This window comes from Rhea pennata, chromosome 2, assembly GCF_028389875.1.
Source record: "Rhea pennata isolate bPtePen1 chromosome 2, bPtePen1.pri, whole genome shotgun sequence".
NCBI classification, from domain to species: Eukaryota; Metazoa; Chordata; class Aves; order Rheiformes; family Rheidae; genus Rhea; species Rhea pennata.
Genome location: NC_084664.1, coordinates 112,305,093 through 112,326,584, shown reverse-complemented (window position 1 = coordinate 112,326,584; position 21,492 = coordinate 112,305,093). Strand labels below are relative to the sequence as shown.

General features: G+C 39.5%; 1 protein-coding gene across 2 annotated transcripts in view; it reads right to left on the bottom strand.

The window, feature by feature from the left end:
* DLGAP1 (DLG associated protein 1) overlaps window positions 1–21,492 on the bottom strand; it is a 138,140-nt gene that overhangs the window by 77,812 nt on the left and 38,836 nt on the right. For both annotated transcript variants that reach the window (XM_062570185.1, XM_062570186.1), the window contains exons 3-4: window positions 14,539–14,716; window positions 12,838–13,078 (exon numbers count right to left, since the gene is read on the bottom strand). In XM_062570185.1, the coding sequence (XP_062426169.1) occupies window positions 12,838–13,078; window positions 14,539–14,716 (419 nt within the window). The remainder of the gene's footprint in view (window positions 1–12,837; window positions 13,079–14,538; window positions 14,717–21,492) is intronic.

Genomic DNA, 21,492 nt, shown 5'->3' with positions numbered 1-21,492 from the left:
ACAATGATTTAATTGACATTGCCATTTTTGCAAGATTAAGCCTCTTTCTATTTAAGCAAATTTGAGAAATGCAACATTTTCCCCCACCTTGTGAAAAACTATCACTTTGTGATTTTCTGCACTTTGAGGAAGTTGTATGCTAATTTGGATCTTTCAAAATCTCTACAAACAACCTTGGTAAAAAGATGTAACCTTTCTTACACACTTCTTCCTGCTACATTATCAAAAAGCAAATATACACCAGTTTTATTTTACAAGTAAAATGTTTTTCATAACAATATGAATGAGCTAGATGCTGCTGACAACTTGAATTAATAATTTCTCTTGACTTTCTCTCCCCTAAGAAGGAGTATGTCATGCTTCAATAACAATAATAGATTTTTCAGGTGGAAAATTTAGATGTAAAAGATGATGCCAGATGATGTCAGTGCAGCCAGTGCACTTCAGTATCAGAAGCTGACAAATGCCTCAAGCCCCAAAGAAGTAAATAGCATGCTGAAAGTAAGAAAAGGAAAAGTGGTTTTGAAATTGGATGTCTAGGTCAGGCGAGTATGTCTAATCTCACACTCATAATTTATGTCACATGTCCAGAATCACTACACTGATATTGCCCAATAACCACACTGTATATTTTTAGAGATTAGTGATAGTAATTAGCAATACTTTGCAATTACAAAGGTTCTGGCTTGGGATAAAAAGGCTTTCTCATACTTCTGCATATAAGCATTGGCCAGAAGGCCACCTAATTCCCACTGATGCATGCTAGAGAGGCAGCTGGCTGAAGCTGGAATAATATTTCCTTTTATTTTCAGCAGTAGCTAGAAAAGTTATTTCTTGAAAGCTTTTCAAAGGTGATGCTAAGGACATACACGTACGAGACTTCAAGGGAGGAGGAAGAGAAAGGATAGGTGGCTGGAGGGAAGTGCACATGGCTAGAGTAGAAATAGAAATAATCCTTTTAATGAAGCCATGTTAGTTTTACAACTGGGTGTCATCAGCACATGTATATGAAATACATTGGCAGTGGTCAGTTCAGTGAGGCATGAGCTGAGAGGCAACATGATGTTACGGACAGCAACAGACACAAGGCACCCGCAATTGCTCCATTTCATCCCATTGCACATGATCTCCTCATTAGTGGTGGGGCGCACAGAGAAGGTAGAGCTGTCCCTCCCGTCTCTTCCATTCACGAACAAAAAAGAAAAAATCTAGGCATTGGTTAAAAATCACTTTTTCCTGTGGCACAGAATTTTCTGCTCCCACAGCTTAGAGGAAGTGTCAATATTAACCTCACAGCGATTTCCCAGGATTACTTCTTTTCTAGCTGCATAATGGATAACAAACAGCACCATCATTTGAAGAGGTAGTCCAGAAATTATGTTTTACAAGCCATTTTTATATTATTCCCTAGAATCTGGTTTTGAGATTAAAGTTCTCATCACAAAAAGGACTATAATTGCTTACATTTGTATCCTCTACAGATATCATAAACTGGATTCTAACAGATTCCTACCCCTGACCCAGACTCTTCTTGTAGTAAAAGCACCTGCAGTGAAATAGAGGAGTCAGATGGTTCTGTGACATGAGGTGCAGGGAAATTATGAGCTGATTCTACAATGCTGGCAGCTGACACTCAACATCTTTTACAAATAGACCCTCAATTATCAAAGTTTGCAACAAATTTTTTAAAAAATCTGCCTTACTTCTGCAGCTTAACAGACTGCTCTGATCTGCAATATTGTACTTTTAAAACATTTTAAAAAATGTATTTATAAATCAGACTAGGGAAAGAGAAAATGAGTGAGTGAGCAAGTCACTCTTCACTTAACTTGCAGAAATTCTAACACTGCTGCTTCAGTCTCACACATTCTAAAAGACGTTAAAGCTTTCTATCCTATACCTACTCTTATCTGTAACTTTTATTACTTTCCATTCACTAGTTATGCCAACCTTTTGAAAGCAATAAAGGGATTTTGGAAGGCATTACTTTGATGACCATCTCACATTCCTCTGAGAAACTATATCCACTGGGAAACTATAACCACAGAGAAACTGGAGACTCATCACAACCAGCAAACATGTTCTAAAATAAGTGTTAAAACCTAGCTACACTAGTGGATTAAAACAGCATCAATAAAACATGCCAGATAGCATACCGTCTCCATCTAGTCTCCTCACTGCATCATTCATGTTGAAGGAATAAAAAGAAGACAAAGCATCTCGGAAAAAGTTAAGTAAAATCTTTTGTGCATCTACTCTTCACCAACTATTCACACGTGGAAGGGCATTACTGATTCTACATTTTATTGAAATGAGTAATTTTTGAAGTGCAGGGCACACTTTTTTTTTACAGAACTAGTCCAGATCCATGTTGCTACTCAGAATTAGTTTCTTTTTTGTCCTTCCTCCCACACAACTTTTCTTAATGATCAAACTTGTCACCCTCCAATGAAAGGCCTGTTGATCTAGGAAAAATAGAAAATTAAAAGTAAAAATGACTTTGACTCCTATTGACTTCCAGACACATGACTTCTCCCTTGGTGCGAGCCCCTGAGATCTGTAAGGAGGGTTGGTATTTTTTATGAAACCAAAAAACCCCCCGCCCGTCTTGTGCTTTCAGGATTAGTACCGCATCATCCTACAGTCATTACTCAACCAGAGCTCACAGGACGTAAGACCCATCTCTGTACTCAGTGTGAGCCTTCTCAGCTACCTACACTGTACATAGTCTCTCTAAGGGGAATACATACTTACATTCTCTGCAAGTTCTGAAAAAATCAGAAAAGGCTCTCAGGACTGCAGCATGGATTTGAAGTCTAGAAAGGGGGAGTACTGAGAAGATAAATCAGATTACGGGAGGGTGTTCTGGTTTATAATGCCAAGTCTAATCCAGGGAAGTACATTGCATTAGAGCAGATGTCAATTTAGACTGCGCTGGAGAGTCAGCATAGACGATAACTGCCTTAATCCCACAGGTAGCTCATGTGAGCTGACGTCCATTTACACTGAGTATCACCACGCTTTGTCCTAACCTGATGCAGCTCATCAGCTGCAGATAAAGTCTAAGAGGAAGGTCTGGGGAGGGCAAATGTTGGTATTTGAACCCTTAACTAAGATCTTCCTGCCCTTCTTTGCCTCCCTTTTCCTGAAAAGAGAGTGAACGTTTCGGCCTTAGCTGTGGATTAACATCATGTTTAACATGACCTAGCTTCCCCACAGCAACATCCCAAAGAGGGGGATGTTGCTGTAAAGAGCTATTCGCATGATCAAAGCCAGCTCCCACGGAAGTAAATAACAAGACAGCCAGTGACTTCACCCACACCAGAATATGCTAACTTGCCTACCACGGTACCAGAGCTTCCCGCACAGGTACCACAGCCTCCCTCACACACCAAGCGCACACCTCCGTCACTTCAGCCCTCCTCTCTCTGTAAATACCTTCTCCTTTTCTTTTTAAGTGACAAATGGTAAAACATCACGTAAGAGCCCATGGGGCTGTGTGAGATAACACGGTGTAAGGCTGCTGCACCAGGAATCAGCTAACTCTATCACTTTGGTGGAAAATCACACTTCACGTAAAGTGGAAAGCCGCAGATTTTCTCAAGATTTTTGAGGCAGTCAGATTAATGCTGATAATTTCTGGATGAGTTTGATATTATACATAGCTTGTTTTTTTATCTACTATGACCATGATTTCCCCCTCATTCTCCCTAGATGTACATCATTTTATCTGACCCTTACCAAAGTTCAGAATTACGGGTAATACACTATGCTAACAGACTTTAAAGAAATTGAGAGAGCAAGGAATTTCAAAACAAAAATATCCCGACTTGTTTAAACAAGAAGTCTGCCAGCATTTTTTCTGTTATACTATTATAACATTCTGACTTTCATCTAAACCTTCCCAGAGGGATAGAGATCTACATTTCACTTTAGCTAAACATAGATTTTATTTGAAAAAATGCTATGGCAAAAGGAATCATTCTCAGGCCACCATTTTCTTGATTATTCTGATATAAAAAGTAGATGTATTTTGCAACAGAACAAACAAGGGATCTGTCAAGACTAGAAGGTTTGGAGACATTATTTATTTTTTCTCTTCTGATAGCTTAGCTCAAATCCTTGATCAGAGCAAGTAGGAATTGTCCTGCCTAGATGGCTTACTGCATTTTAAATGGGATGCAATTTAGTACTCTCCCATCTGACCAAAGCCAACTTCAGTAAGAGAAAGCAATTTCCAAAGATCAAAACATCCGTTCCTCCCTCCTGAGACCAGATAAAGGTTGCAGCATTAGAACTGATTACCAGCATCTGTCTCCAGTGTGCCTTTGATAGAAAGGTACTATTAGAGTGTAAGAGCAGCTAGACTTTTCCTCTTTGCAAAATAATGTTGTTTTCCCCCAGATCCCTGTATTTGAGTTGTATTGTGCTTTGTTATTGAGCTTTGTAAGAAGCACTGCAATAGGATCTATGTAATCACAAGAAATAAAGAGTAAAGTACATTTCTGTGTAAACTTTGGACCTTCTGCAATTTTTTTTAATGTACAGATTTCTTTTCTGCCACATTTCCTTTGGATTTATCTATGGTACTATTAAAGAAAAAAGGCAGTCTGTGTTTCAAAAGGTTGCTAATAATATATGCACCCCATAGTCCACTGTAGCTTCAAAGAGCCAATTATGGTTCGTGTGTTGCATAAACACTTATTTAGCAAGCATAAAATGTGTAATTATTCACTGGATCCCGTACCTAATACATCATAGCTGAGCTCTGAAATGGGAATTACTGACATGATGAAGCATAATGGCTCCAAATGAGTTGCTGTAACACAAGAGGGGCCCTGCAGAGTTGTACTCATTAAATCCACTTATTAAGAATTCTTATATTTTTTCTTAAAAAACAAAATTACTCTTTTATTTAAAAAAGCCCACCATGGCCAAACAGCTCATCTGTAAGATGTAAGTTAGAACATACTATGGCTCAAGAGAGCTCTGTAATTATTATCGAGGACAACAAAAATATGTCCTAAAGGACATATTGCCCTTTTGTCCTAAAAGAATTATGTGAAACTTACTGCAATTGAGTGGCAACATGATGCTGAAGACTGAACAGCAGCACATACTAGAAAAGAAAGACCTGAATTAATTTTATGCACTCATGGATTCCAAATTAAGCCACTCATAGCCACTCAGGAAAGAAGCCTAGGGCTGGCTTTGCAAAAGGCAATAGCAATTAAAGTGACCACAACATTAGGCTATTTAGGAAAATGATGGGAATTATTATTGAAAATATGTGATCGTGTTATATAAAGATATGCCTCAGCATATCTTTAGCTTGCAGATTCAGTTCATTTCTGTCACCACCACCACCTCTGAAACATTGCACTGGAAATAAGACAGAATAGAGAAAAGATTCAGGTGGATTTCTCTGTAAAGTGAATACTGAATAATTTGCCCTTCATTTGTCATTGGTATCCCATCTAAGGGAGAATGTATACCTAACACTGTTGTTTTAGAGCAATCCTCCACCCCTGAAAAGAACATCTTGGGTAATGGCTATCCTGTCCTCCCACAGTTCACATGGTAAGTGGAAATGGACCATTTATTTCATATTCTGCTCCACACTGTACACATTAGTGTGTAATTATAAGTCAACATTACTGTGGGAAATCCTTGTGATGCAATTTCACTCTGATTTCAAAGGTGTTGCCTACTTCTGCTTTCGTCAGGCAAGTCAGAAAACATTGTCCCCATAAAAGCAGATACATGAGCCAGGAAAGTCAGAGCTGTTGCTGGAACCACAAGCTGCAAAGTCACATCAGCAGGGCCCTGCACCTAAGCTAATTTGTCAGGGTACAGGCTAAGCTGCTCTCAGACCAGAGTTAGTATCACTGTGCTACGTGGGGTAGACCTACCAGCCAGCCTGAGCTGCAAGCATAGAGGAGATATATGCCTTGTAGCAACGAGTAGAAAGGACAGATACTTTAGCCACAGCTTCTTGGTTTGTGGAAAAAATTGCTGAGGTTTCATGTTTGTTTATAAGTTTAAAAAACAGTAATTCTCAGATAATGAAACTTCAGGTATGCAAGAGTACTCAGCCAACATAGCAAACATTGAATTACTATTTTGCTTGTTATACCTTTCTGTTTGTTTGCTACGGTAAATCAAGCGGTATTTTGTCTCAATCAGGCTTTGAACATCCAGACGCTTCCCTGTATTCTAGCTGGTTTCATGGCTGCAGCAGTGACACAGAGTACACACACACTGGTATGGGTGGCGTGCAAGACTAGGGGACCAGAGTTGCCCCACTGTGTTCACGCAGCATGCAGCACAGGCAGTCTCCGCCTGACTGGGCTCTGCACACGCCAAAAACAATCTCCAAACACTGGTGCATCTGAGAATGCACATGCCTAGTCCGAAGCAAAACATGATCTGTATTCTTTCAGCGAGAGAGAATTATGTGAATATGGTCACCTTTAATGATGGTCACTTCAGTGCATGCAATAAATCAAAGGAAAGGAATTTATGGCAGAATGTATTTAAGCACATTCTATGCAGACATATACAAAAGGCGCCCATATTACTTTCCTTCATAAAAAGCTAATAAAATGCTGTAGCAAATAACAAAATATGAAAACTTTCATAAGTAAAGAATCACAGCAACCTCTTCATCTGCGCTGCCGTTAGATAGATAAATTCCTTAAAAGTAAGCCTAAAAAAGGCTTATTTAAATTCCTATTTTCAACTGGCATAAAATTGCACTACATATAAACGGACTCAGTGCCCTCTGTCAAAGGTTTGGGTGTAACTGGCCTTATTCTGGCTGACTCTTCTCACATCTCACTTATGTTCCATCTCAAGCAACTCTATCAGAGCAATGTCCATGAGTGCCTGCATCATGCTTTAAGTCAGTTAGAAATGTCCCAGCAAGAGCTCTGTTCTGTTTCTCTCATTAAAAACCTCCACAAGTGTGCTAGATGTGTTTTTTTGTGATACAGAGCTTAAAATTCATAAAACTGACTTCTGGGGCGGAGAAGATGAAACTTGCTCTAGCTACAGTCAAATGCTTCTGAAATTAGAAACAGTGTTCTCCTTCAAGGTCAGCTTCTCATTAGTAAAGAAAAACACTTTAAAGTGCTAGTTTAAGCTGTTTGATAGTAGGTCCAAAAGCAGAATGTATTTCAGGATTACTCAAGGAAACAGAGGAAATGAACCATGTAAATTCTCTGTCAAATAGTTTTCTACACTCTTCACATCTATTTTAAGACTCAACATCTGCATCAACATTGAACATTTGCATGAAAGCCTTAACTTAGTTATCTTTCTCCAGGCCTTTTGTAGCAATATTTTACTTTCAGTCCAGATGCAGAAACCTCTCCAAGAGTGAATCCTGGCTTTCACTGGAAATTTAACTTCAAATCCTAAATCCTTGTTTCTTTATGGACACAATGGTCTTTGAAAGGACAGCTCCGAGGGATCCAAGAGAGCTTGGAAACAGCTGGCATTCAGTCAGTTCCAGGTTCCTTCTTTGCATGCTTTGATTTTATTTTTGAATTCTGCCTGGCAAAAGTCTATTTTTAATGTCGTTTGCAATTTTTTTACTGGCTAGGCAGCCCCTTAGAGATTTCCCATAAAACACCTCACCCGTCTTTGTCAGATGTTCCAAAGAGCGGAAGAAAAGCAGCTTACTCAGCTGAAGTACCATAATTAGTATATACTATGATAACTTCCAGTCCTTTCTAACCTGCTGGCTACACAGAATGGTTTGCTTGTTTTTTTCCTTTGGTTTGCTTTTAATCAGAAGTGTAATATTACCGAGAATCACCAGATGGCATTGCTGCAGACAATTTTGATATTTCTGTTTACGTGACTACACAGGAATTATATCTTGAGAAAATACTTACTACAAACTAGTACAGAGTTTTTCTTAAAGTGCTGATTTTACTGCTTGAGCTCAGCTACAGAGGCAAGATTTTCAAATTAAACATATGCAATCTCAACTATATCTTTGCATCCACATGTAGTAACGTTTGTGCCCTAAATGTTGTTAAATTTGTTTGTGTTACTGCAAAGGAAGGTGGAAGGCTGCACAGGGAAGGTTTAGCAATGTGACCTGCAAAGTTTTCCTACTTGTACTGGTCAGCCACAAGCAATGGGGGATGAAGATGGTGTTTATAGTACTTCAGAATTTCACTGTAAAGTGATTTAAAGATTTTAACTCCTTAAAAAGATAACTTATTTAGTGAATATTTGAATCTATTGGCTTAAGAGTTTCAGTTACAATGACTGCACATGCAAATAACTTGGGACCAAACTGTAAGAGCTCGCACCTCATTAAATTCCTCTGAAGAGGCTGAATGACACCGATGGTGATTTTTAATGCACACAACGGTGTGCAGCATATGGCAGCACTTCAGAGCTGCCGCACGCCCGGCCTTGCTACTCTCCCTGCCTCCCTCGCTCCCACGGACAAGTCGCTGCAGGCTGCTCGACTGCCGCTGCAAAAGGCCCCGCAGGGTGGGCGTCCACCTGCCTCCGTGGCTCTGATCCACACTGGAACCCAGGCTGCTTCTTCCCTTCATGAGCAAATGCAGATTTTTTGCCATCTTTTTAACTTCAAGTGTGATTTATTTAGAAAAAAGAAAAGACTTTAGTGAAAAAAAATCCTAAAAATATAAAAATATTCTATGCTTGGCTTAGCCTCCTCCAAAAGCTTATGACTTCGTGGATTCTCATTCTTCACCAGAAAATAATCAACTAGTAACAACAAAAACAGCAGAATGAGAAGGTTCAGTGAAACAGACCATCTCAAAATGAAAGTTCAGTTTATTTCCTTGAAATTATATTTGCTATTAAAAAAAAACTTATGTAAACGATTAAAATCAGTTAAAGAAAAAACATGACAAACACCTAAACAAGACATTCCAAAATCAGTGAAACATTTCTATTAAACACAACCAAAAGATGACTAATTCATGAGTGTTTCTGAGATTTTGATTTTTCCCTCTATGATTTGGGTCTAAAATATCTGATGCACAGCAAAACTATTTCTGACACATCCTGTTCTCTGCGTCTCATGTCTGCTCTCCTCAAATCCATCTATTAAGTTATATCAGTACAATCACACAGGAAATGTTACTAATCTAATATCATTATATTCTAACTTAACTTCATTGACATAACTGCAACACTTATACCACCGTTATACATATCACAATTCATAGTTTAACAATTTATAGATGATCACGATTATATCTATTTATGTGATGTGTAATACAGTGTTATCTGGAAAAAGCACAATTTCAATCACTAATGATAATATTTACCTCTACCAGCTCTGTTCTTATTCATAGCTACATACTATTTATTTGGGAAGTAGAAAGTACAGTGTAAGGGGAACACTGGTTTGTTTGATAGGCTTTTGGTTTTACAATATTTCTTAGCTTTCCAGGCACGACAAAGTTACAATGGGGCATTTATTTCCCTAATGCTTCTATTTCCATTTAAAATGGTAACATCATGTTACCTCTTCTTCACTTTAAAATTATTTGTTTAAAAACATAGATAAAACATCATTTGTTGTACAAAATCATCTCCTGAACAAAGAATCCTCCTCCCAGAAAATGTGCAGAGACTCCTTCACTTCAGTGATTTTCTTTTTCACTTGCAGTTTAGCATTTAATCTTTTTGATGACAACAGGTTTGTGTCTACACTGCCATTTTTATACTCCAGCTTGGTTTTAGCCAGGTGCAGCGCACCTCACAGTGTCACCACAATAGCCCTAAAACCACCACCAGATGCAATGGCATCAGCTGGGTCATTACCCCTGTGGAGCTCGGTGCTACAACTACCGCATTAGTACTGCACTCCCAATGAGATTTAGTTCATCCTCAGGAACTAACAGCTACTTTGGTAGAGATGCATTCCTAATTTTAAAAGTACACCTCCAACACTACATGGCAAGAAGAAATTAAAACCTGAAGCTGCAACCACAGGCTAATAGCTAGAGGTAAGTGTGATTCTCTCCATCATACTTGCTTAATATTTTTAGCTAGACTCCCTGGAAAGCTGTGAATCATGGCTCTAGAAAAATAATTTTGATCCAGGGGATAGGTAACTCTCTCTTTCTTTTCTTTGCTTTTCAGTCATCATGAAGCAGGCGTTTTCCTGGGCTTCCAGTAATCAAAGAAATTCCCACTACTAATGTATGATCACACTTTGGTGTATCAGTGAATAAGAAGCCAGGTCACCGAGGAAAGAGCTAATGTTATTGAAGAAAGGAATTTTCCTTGGCTTAACAGGCAAAGGTTTGGGGGAACAGGAGGATAGCGCTCTAGTTTGGGGATGTTAACCTACGCAGTTTAGATCATAACTGCACCTTAGGTCGGCCACAAAACATTTGAAACATCACTTAATTGGAGATAAGTCTGAGGTACCTTTCTGCTTTCTTCATACCTGTCTTGTTATTGCCCCATTCCCCATTTTATAGAGGCCTATACTAGAAACCCTCAAAGATGCCTTTTGTGTTATTGCTTCTCTTCCACAAGCCAGCCACAGGCAACCACAGGGAAGTCAATATAGACGCTTTTGGATGGAATTAATTCAGCTCTAAGGCCCATTAAATAGATAGTATTATGTAAATCAGGTAGTAAGAGGGACAAGTTGTCTCAAATGCTACCAATGCAAGGGATAGACCCTCAGGAATCCAAGAATTAGAAAAAAGTGAGAAATGTAACTCATTAAAATTCCTGTAACAGAAGAGAAAATAGATACCTACAGGAGTCTTTGAATGCTTCTACAGGTGTCCAGAAAAAGGACTGCAAATCATTCCTCTCTCAGGATTTTCAAGGGCTGACTACAGAAGCAGTAGTGTGAGGTAGACCCACTGGATTGCATTTTCAATAACATGGCCTTGTTCATATGATTTTTTAATAAAGCCAGCTACCCAGAGAAGGGATCAGGACTCTGTTTGTTATTGTACTACAATAAAGGGAGCATGAACAAGGGGCAATCTGCCATAAAAGATTTTTTTTCTTACAGACTTGTAAGTGTTTTGGGCTGATATATACAGTCACCCTTCTCCACTTACACACCATCATCCCCCAAACATGCTCCATTTTTCTAAGTGACAGAAACATCCTTTTATATAAAGATAATTAAAAAATAGACATTCTCCTCTGGATTAATGACTACAGTTATTTTTATGAAGGAAAAGTATGAACAAAACCATTATTAAAAGAACTGAAAACCCACTCAGATGTCCAAGGTGATCTAGCAAAGCCAAACGCAGACTGAAAACTCCCTGGAAAACATTCTTCAGAATTTCCCTTACAGCATATTTGACAAAAACTAATACCATATGATGAACTAATAAGCACTTTATGTAAATCCTGTCTTTGTGGTATGTTACAAATCCTGTTTGCATAGAACTGCTGCTTTTACAGTAGAAATTTTGTCACATGACTACTGTTTCTTAATGGTTAGTGATTTAATGAGAATTTCACCATGGCATTTGTTAAAGATGCTGTGATGTTTGTGATGAACTGCCCACGTATTTCCAACCATCAGTATTTACACTCGTTGCTTTTAGAAAAAAATCATGAATTAAGCAGAACTTTTTGGATAAAAGGGCTGAAAGTGTCTTTTGATGAAATAAGCCTATTGACAAGATGCTTTACAGAAAGACTGGAGTGAGACATAGGGAGCTTACAATGTACAAACAACTGCATCTCTGAGATAACAAACACACACAGTATTTAGAGGCAAAAATTTAGACCACAGAAAATAGAAACTAGAGAATCTGGAAGAGAGATGGTAGGTATAGTGTAATACTTGTAATAGCCTGAACAGTAAATGAAGCTTGTGTACAGCAGTGGAAGGGATGCAGAGAAGTCAAAAGAAGAGGCTCTCTCTCATTTCCACAGAAAACATTATGCACATGTGATACGCTTTCCTGAATGAATATATGAAAAAACAGATTTGGATTTTGGTTTCTGACTTGCATGTTCTTCCCCTTAAGTCTTAATTTGGGTCACTGTATCTAAAATTCATTATGTTTATTTCCAAAAGTATTTTTTGTTTAATGCAACCTCATAAATTAAAAGAAGAGATTCAAAGGATGGTTTGTAAGTCTTGTATATTTAGACTCAAACCTCTCTCTCTTGCAAGGCTTGAATAGTCTGAATCGCAGGAGGAGCAACAGCAGGACATGAACACGCATGTTTTGACCTGCAGACCTTCTCCCTCTTTCCCTCCCCTCTCTGAGATACACCCTGGCGTGCTGCAGCAATCTCTCTGAGCCATCCATCGGCACATTCAACATCTTCCAACTTTTCAAAAGGACAGAGTGGAGCAGTTCACAGAGGAAAATCCTGCAGAGGGCCCCTCTTCAGCTGCTAAGAGTTAGCAGATCTCCCAGGCCACAGCCTTCACTTCCAGCCTTGCTAAACTGTGGCTGCTCCTCTGGGAACGGCAGTGAGAGGTGAAATGACCTCTGGCTTCTCTTCCATGTGCTCCTGGTCCTAAATGAGCTAGCCTCCTTCTCCCAGTGCCTAAGGTGGCACTGCTGCTAAGTAGACAGAGCAGCTTCTTTGGAAGCAACCTAGGGGTCTCCAGCAGTGATACAGGTACATCCTGGGTCTGAACATATTTTTCTGCTGTTGGCTATCACATCCCCAAGCAGGTCTGAGCCTCACCAAGTTGGCTCCTGATATGTTAAAGAGACACGGACTCTCTTACAGACCTGGTGCGTGATATAGAGGAGCTCACAGCTGAGCTGACGGAGCTGTGCAGAAAGGCAACCTCTTACCGGCACCCCCCGGGCTCCCCTCGTTACTCACCGGTACTGCTCTGGATAGTCCTCACCGTCGTGGTTGTACGTGGGGGAGACGAGGACCGGAGCGATATGCACTCGTCGTCCTGGGAACAGCCCTTCTCAATGGCTCTCACATAGCTGTGGCTCCTCATGCGGAAACAGCCGGGCATCGGCAGATCCAGGGCCTCCACGGCCTGAGACTCGAGTTCACTGAACACCGACTCGCAGACGGACTCAAACTGACCGTTCACCTCCATCTCACTCACCTGCAGGCAAAGATCGGGCAGGTTCAGTACATCCCGTACAGCAGTCTCTCCTGTATTAGCACCCAAAAGCAACAGCCTGGAGTTGAACCCCAGGCCACTATGTACACTATGCTGAAAAACAAAATCACGTATTTTTTTTAGAAGAAAAAAAAAAGAGGGGGGGTTTGCCTTAACCCCGGGGTACACAATGCAACCCACAGGCAATCATGGTGATAAAACTATGGGGCTGGGAAGCTCAAGTGTGGAAGTGGTAACCCGCATTTGAAAGGGTTCCCTAACTGAACCAGCTCTATCTAATACAGGAGGAAAATGCTCGTGTAACTACATCTCCTGGCTAACTCCTTCGGCTGAGAGATGTAGGAATCCTTAGACCCTTTGATGAGCAGACACTAGGTGGTGACAAAGACTTGCAGCCACCCAGGTTAAAGAACATTCAAAAGCATCTGGCTTTGCTGCAGATCTTACAAACATGGAAACCATTCGCCTCTGCTTATATGGCGATGGATGCCCACGGTTCTGACCTCTGACTTGAGCCCTGAGCTTGGCATTAAAGAATAATAATTATTACTGTGGGAAACGTGCATACAGAAACTATCGTAGGAGAGCTTTGTTGTTTTTCTGGTATGAAAAAGGCTGATTTACCAGGAAAAGATAAGACAGTGTTACGATGGTAGAAGGTGACATTAAAATATCTATTCCAGGTTGGATTTCAATAAGGAAAACACTACACCGTGTGCTTGGATGCATATCTGAAAATCTAAAAGAGAAGAAACTGCTCAAAGCAGCATGGAAAAGCAGTGGATAATGTATCAATAAAGAGCAATCCCGCAGTGGCAGAGGATAGCCATATCTCCAAATAAATCTCTCCCTCGTTAATGCTTTTTTATTTTATGATGCTAAAACTCTTAATCTGAATGCGTCGAAGTGGGCTTTATTTTTCTTGAAGTTTTACAGAGTGCTGATAAATAACATAGATCTTTGCACTTAATATATATACTGCAATATTTGCATTATGTAGATAAAAAGTTCATAAGCGCATAGACTTAAGAATATATGCAGTAGGATACAGAGATATATAAAAATTCTTATAAAATGCTAATAAAATAGTGAAATACAAAATACCACAGACTTCATTCACTTTCCCTTAGCATCACACTCTGCTTATGAACTTAAGGGAATCTTTTTAAAAGATATTGCTGAGCACCTGTCTTTGAAAAACATCAGACATTGCATGTTATGCTACTCATCCATTTGCAAAGGGCAGGCTACAGCATTATCAAATCTCATATTTTCACAAAGTTACATGAAAACATTTCTGCTTCCTAAAATGTTTTGAAAATGTGTAGTATGTAATGGCCCAATTCCATTTTAAGCAAAAAACAAGCTTCTTCTGCTGTATGTCACAAATACATCTGGTCTGGTTTGGCCCTTGCTCTCCCGGCCGTGCATGCGTCACCCACCTGACTAATGGTGCTCATGGCTCTCATGTAGCTCTCATTCCGGGAGCGAAATTTGGGGGATGTCAGCAGCCCAGTGGGATCCAGACTGTCTAGACTCCTGTTGATGGAGACTTCACTCACTGCCCGCAGGTAGCTGTGGCTCCGGATCTGAAGCTTTGGTGAGTGTTCACTGGATATCCTGGGGGTACAAAAAAAAAAAAAAAAAAAAGGTTAATCAAACCCAAATGGTTTAGCTATAACCAGATGTTTTTAAGCATAACCAGATGTTTTTCTGTGGGAAAAGACTTGAACCCATGATGAAACGAAACAATCCCTGTATATTTATAAATTAAGGATACGGCCAGTCCAGTTCTTTTATTTGGATTATTCCACCTTTTTATTTGGTGGGATGAGAGGCTAGAGGGAAGGATTTATTTATTTATTTATTTATTAACTGTAAATTGTACCTAAGCAGAATGGCAAATTGCTTCCATCATATTTATTTGTGGCATCAGCATAGCAAATTTTTACAATGTACTTACAATGACAGTTTCCAGCACCAGCAACCAGTGTGCTATGTGCTGTTTTTGAAGGTGTTACACGGAAACGTGTGAGTTTTAAAAGACCAAGGGGAGCCACTGAGGTGAGGGCAATTGAAGAAAGCGCTATGTCCTCATGGAGTTGAACATAGCAGGCATGAAAACAAGTTAGGGAGTGGGATAAAAAAAGGAGAGCCCTGACAGTAGATTGACTTGGTTACCCTAAATGCATCCACTGAACATCCACTTCTTGCAATACAATTCCTCAGAGTCGCAGGGGCTCTGTTCCTCTGGAGGTGCTTTCCTCCGAGTAAACATGATGCTGATCACTGCAGTACAATGAATCTGATACCCTGCTACACCTGTAACTGGGCTGCTTCTTACAGAGCTTTCAAGGATGTATGGGCAAAGAAGGGTAGGTAGATCATACATAACATGTAAAATGCACTCATAGCACAACTTAACCCTGGAAAACATTCCAAGAGCTTGGAGTACCTGGTTAGGTTTGATATGCTTTAATTTTTTAATTTGAATACTGACAGAAGCTGCAAGTTGATAAAATGCAGGCAATCATTGCCAAAGAGCTTTTCTGGTATTTGCGAGAAATATGCTAAGTAGCATTACACAACTTGATGTCAAATAGAAGTTTGAAAATCCAGTTGTGTTTCTGTAGTGATAACATTCCTGACCTTTCCCAAACCAATGGCAGATAAGACTGGCAAGCAGTTAAAACCAAACAAAGAAATATATAATTTGTACAGACTGTTCTCTTGCCAAATGTGCTTACAGTCAGCTAGCAAAGACTACAATACCTAGATACAGCCCTCCACTTTACTGTGAGATGTTTTCTCCTCTGAAAGTGTTGGCAAAGTGTTGTCTCCACAAACTAATTATCCTGGAAAGGATGACCTAGAAAGGTCAGTCTGACCCATTTGAGTCAGAAAAAGTGATTCACACCATGCTTCTTTCACTACATGATTTGTTTGGGGGAGTTTTTTCAGAATAATTAATGAATACATAAGTATTCAAAGGGTGCTTCTTCAGTATTTATACTGAAATATCTTCAGTGTTCTCCAAGTATTACAAAAGCCAACCAATTACAACATTGACTAAATTCTCGTTTTGAAATGTAAATCTCACATGGATGTTTGCATGTATATGAAACATAAAAATCTGTAACCTAATTACAGATCTAATCTTGGTCCCTTAATATATAGAAATACATACACAACTGACCTGAACCAACAGAATCCGTTCTAATTCCTCAAGCCTCTTCAGATATTTTGTGTTCAGGTAGTTAATGATGATAATCAGTATGAGCGATTTCCCAGTGGCATACACAACTCCAGTAACTGTCAATGTGTTTTAGGAGGACAATTGCACTGTGTTACCCTACACCTAAGTAGTTCAGCAATTGAGTCTATTGCTGAATGTTACAATACTGTAATAAAATCTAGGTTGTATCCATAATACTGCATCCCCTGGCTGCTAATTACTGGTACCTGCCTAATAAAAATAGGTAAACTTATTAGTAATACTAATTACTAGACAGTTTTGTCACAAGATGAAGATGGAACTTTTTCTTGCCATTTTCACTGAGTGTATAGTGCATTACTCACACCAGCCACACCCATATTCATGCAAGCTACTTCACCGCTCTTTGCAGGTCTGTAAACTGATCAGCACTGCTTGAAATGCATCAATTCAAAACATATTTTATTTTATGAATTTGTTGTGAACAGTTTGTTGCCAATATTTGACAAGCAAAATTCAAACACACTTAATCAAGTGCCAATTAGTCAAATACGTTACCTGGTGCTCTATACAGTGCTGCTCTTTGCTGATTAGCTGAGCCCGCAGCACAGACTACAGCTCATCACAAAGTTCAGCACACAGATATTGTCAGTGAAATATTTGCAAGTGCTGGGGCAGGTACCCGTTAAAGATTGGGACCACTATACCAACATGCACGTACACACCACAGCAAGATTTTGTAGTTGTAGCCAGCTTCCAGAGATCAGAATAGATGCACCAAAAGTCATGGAAATCAACCCCCAAATACACAAATTCATTTTCCATATGCATTAGCACCGCGTAACAATGTTTCCCCAAGTCTGCATAAAATAAAGGCATCCATCCATTAGAGTAAACGTTTTCCTATTGTTTCAGATGTAGGTGGTTGGCACAGATGCCTTCTTTTTGTGTCTAATTTTGTTCCTGACTGTATGACAGGCCAGTTTGGCACACATCTAGAACCAGATTTACAGGTGGCCACTACTTACAGTGTGGTTTATTCAATGGATGGGAGGTATGTGCGAACTCGGGTATTGGCAGGCTTTGGAGGAGGTTGCCTCTTCCTTACTGATTGCTACAATCACTGTTTTACTAAATGTAGTGATGAAAAAAAATTAAAGCATAGACAAGGAAACATCTGAAGATTTGCATTTATAATGATTACTACTACTTTCATAAATTATCATTGTATTCTACAGTACCCTTCAAAGAACAGCTGATATGCCACTAGAAATTCTGAAAAACATTCTGTTCAGGAATAAATCTAGCTATACATGAGAGGGGAATATCTGAAAGTCTAATTTGTCTTTTCAGAATTACTACTGGTAACCTGTAAATGAAAATAATCTTTTCTTCCTTAAGGGCTCAACTCTATCTGCTTAGTCTGCATTCCTTAGTATTTTGTTTGTGACACCCTCATTTTCACAACAACTAAATACCATACACAGAGGACTGAGATTCTGGGACAGCTTGAGTGCTGGTAAAAGATGGTCTAGCTACTAGTCCACTCGCTGCATTGGATAGATTGACTGGGGGAAGGAAGATGTGAATTATTAAACATCTTGAACCTGCTCTCCAGGTGCACTGCACCATTTCTGTGCTGCAGTGCTTGCCTCTGTGGCATGCTGCAAGCACTCAAGGGCCGCCCTGAACTGTGGGTCCTGGCACTTATGGGACAAGGCGTAAGGAGAAGACGATGGCTTTTGGTTTCTGCTGCACTGCTGGCTGCTCCCTGCTGCCCCAATGTGATCGTCCAGAAAAGGTCATCTCTGGAAAAGGTCCCAGCCCTGAGCTGAGATGGGTGGAAATGAAGTTTGCAGAGTCCCTGGAGAGAAACAAGGGCTCTCCTGGGTAAAGAGAGGCAAATGCCTCAGATCAACACCTCACCTCAGGGATGCTTCAAGCACGCTGACCATGAGGGGCTCTTACAAGGAGAGTAATATTCATTTAGGCAGAAAGTAAATCCTAGCAAAGCAGCTAAAACAGGATCATGATTTTTAAGCTATGTTTCATTTCTGCTATATATGTCTTGGGCATACTGAGGCTGATTCTCTGTTTTCTTTCAAATATAGAAATGAAAGGGTTTTAAATGCCCACATCTAATCACCTCCACACTGCTGCAACATGTGTTTTAAGAAATATTTTTAACTTCAGGTTACAATTGTGTTCTTATTTACACCCTCCAAATTCAGATGGAAACATGTTTTGCTTCCTGATTTGCTCAATTCATTATTTGAATACATATTTTCCTGTTTAAAATTCATTACAAAGAGTTAGTCAATGCAGGTATAGGAGAACCTAGGAAAATGTGATTTTCTCTGATTTGTATAGGGAAGTCAGAGACAGAAGCAGGAGTGCATCTTAGCCTAATCACTCAGATGCTCCTCTAGGATAAATGAAGGGAGGAAGAAAAGCTATTAACTAGATTTACATACTACCTGATCACGTCTCACTCATGTATTCTGGCCATAACATGGTTCATTCAAAAAAATGTATATATATTTAAGGGCTTACAATGCATGTTAACAGATTAAATGTGAAATGGCCTTGAAAAGTTTCCTGGAAGAAATTTTGCACCTTCAAAATGGCTCTGAAATGCCAAAGAGATGATAAACAAGAAGGATATACCTACTTACAGGAACAGGCAAGTTTTATTTTGTCTTTGTCTTTTTGTCTTTCCTCTTTCTTTAGGAAGCCACAATGCATGCTGCTGTATGTGTGCTCTTTATGAAGTGGATTTTTATTTATTATGTGCCATTTCAGAATGGAAAAAAGGGAGGAACTGGACTGACAGTGCCTGCCTTTTTTCCCCCTACAGCCAGATAAATAGAAAACAAAAATGTTACAATGAAAAATATTTCTAAAACTGTGCTGTCTTTTGCAAGTTCAGCATTCAGATTCCTACCACAAAGCACAGTGTTGTGCCAGATGGGTACAGTGCGATGCCAATAGAAAATGACATAGCAGAAAAAAAAGAGGAAGTCCAGAATCATGCTCTGAATACTTTTAGAAGCCAGTAAAGGAGATTGTTAAAACTTATCTTAAACCCCCACCCTCCAAAAACACATCACACACATCACACACAAAACCCAACAACCACCCCAAACTACCACAGGTAATATCCCAGCATTTATGTTTCTTGGCTGCAGTGGAGACCATATCTTCCTGGGGATTAATTATTCCAGGTCAAATGTCCCATCAGCATCCCGGTTAGTGGGTGCTTTCAGCATACATTTCTATGTTTAATTTTATTTGCATTTTAGCTTTGCTAGAAGGCAGAAGGAACAATCTGACACAAAGCAAACCCTGAAGGACATCAGTGAAGAACATGAACAGAGCAGCGTCATTCAGCGCATCTCTCGATTCCAGCCATGATATGGGTCATCTAACTGGGGTAATTTGATCATGCTGGCAACATGTTGCTTCTTTCAATGCTGCAAACACAAAGCTGTCATCCCAATGATAAAGACAAGGGCAACACACAAACAGTTTTGAGCATCTCTCCCCCCTACACACTCAGGATCTCAATTTCTCTCTCTCTTTTTTTTTTTTTTTTTTTTTTTTTAAGAATCAAGTGAACCTCTTCACAGGGAATTCCTACCTTGAAGGGAAAAATCTCTGTTCAAGTCCTTAGTGAGTTACTAAAGAGCCAAATGTGAGAAAGAAAAATCTAAAACTTGAAGATAACCAGAAAAGCTCATTTGATGAGGAAAAATTCAATGTCATCAGCACAAATTTGGCATCCCCTTCCTTCTGTGTTTTAAAAGACTCCATTACTCAGATTACAAATCATCCTAGCTGCATGCACTGGCCAATGCACCACAGAACCACGTGGGACATGCCTGCATTAATAATCTCTTGGAAGCCCTTTGAGAAGGCTTATATGTTAGTCACAGCATGAGAAGAGGCAGAAACTGTGATACTGTGTATTTGTCTCTTTGCCATATTTTATAGATTCTGGTTGGGCTGAAGAAGAAAGCATTTAAAAAAAGAAAAAAAAAAATCCAGAACTCTGCACAGTTTAATGGCATACAGCTCTCTAACATGTCTATCCTCAGTTGCTGGTTTTTTTTTCATTTTTTTTTATTGATTAAGCACATGGTGTCCTGCCAGAGAACTCCTGTTTGTTTTATAGAGGGTAGGAGGACCTTGATCAACACTTTAAGGTTGCAAATGCTTCCAAAAGCACAATACCCTTTAGAAATCTCCATGTATAGTCCTGCTAGCTTCAGAACCAGCCTCGAAGCCACTCTCTTGCAATTTACTACAAACTTGTTTCCCTCTCAAAAGTCACAAAAGTTGTTTTTTTTTTTTTTTTTTTTTTTTTGAGGATGGAGGTCTTGATCATATTTCAGGAACATCTTTATCCCCTTTTAAGTGCCAGAACATTAGCAAACAAAGCTGACTACTGCATAAAAATTAATGCTTAAAATAAAACAAAGCTCCTCTTTCATCTCAAAATCCTTTCAGGTACTGCATACAATCAAAAGAATAGGCTAATGAATTTAAGGAACCTTTCCCCTGCCACTGCTGTGCCATGTCTTCTCAGTGCTTTCTAGCTATGGTGAAAGAACAGAGCAGAGCAAGGAAGTGACACATAATTGAGCTGGAAAGAGAAGCAGATGGAAGATGATGCAGACAGACATTATACAATTCTCTTTAATCAGAAATCTGGTCTACATGCTGGTGTTGATTCCTATGTGGGGGTGTGTGTGGGGAGCACAGTTGTGAGAGTGCTCTTCTATTCCACCCCGGAGAGTGAGAAGAGACACTGAAGCACAGAAACAGTTCAACTCAGATGCACCAGCTCTACCCAGTGATGCCAGGAAGAAAGCTGTTAGTATATAATAATGTACAATTCTTATTTACACTGACTGAAAGAGAAATCCATCCTCTCTTGTCACACTTTGTATGGTAATATAACATCTTCTAGGATGACCAATTTGAGAATAGCTGTTTTCCTCTCCTCCACTGAGGAAAGCTGTGAGCTTCCAGGATTTCATGTCTGCTCTTACCAGTTTTACCAAGTACATGCCCAAATATGGTTTTGGAGCTGCTTGTTGGAGGAAGACATCTCTGAATATCTTGCTTTTTATCAGCAGAAGTCTCCTTTGGGCTAGCAGGAACAATCTCAGGAACAAGC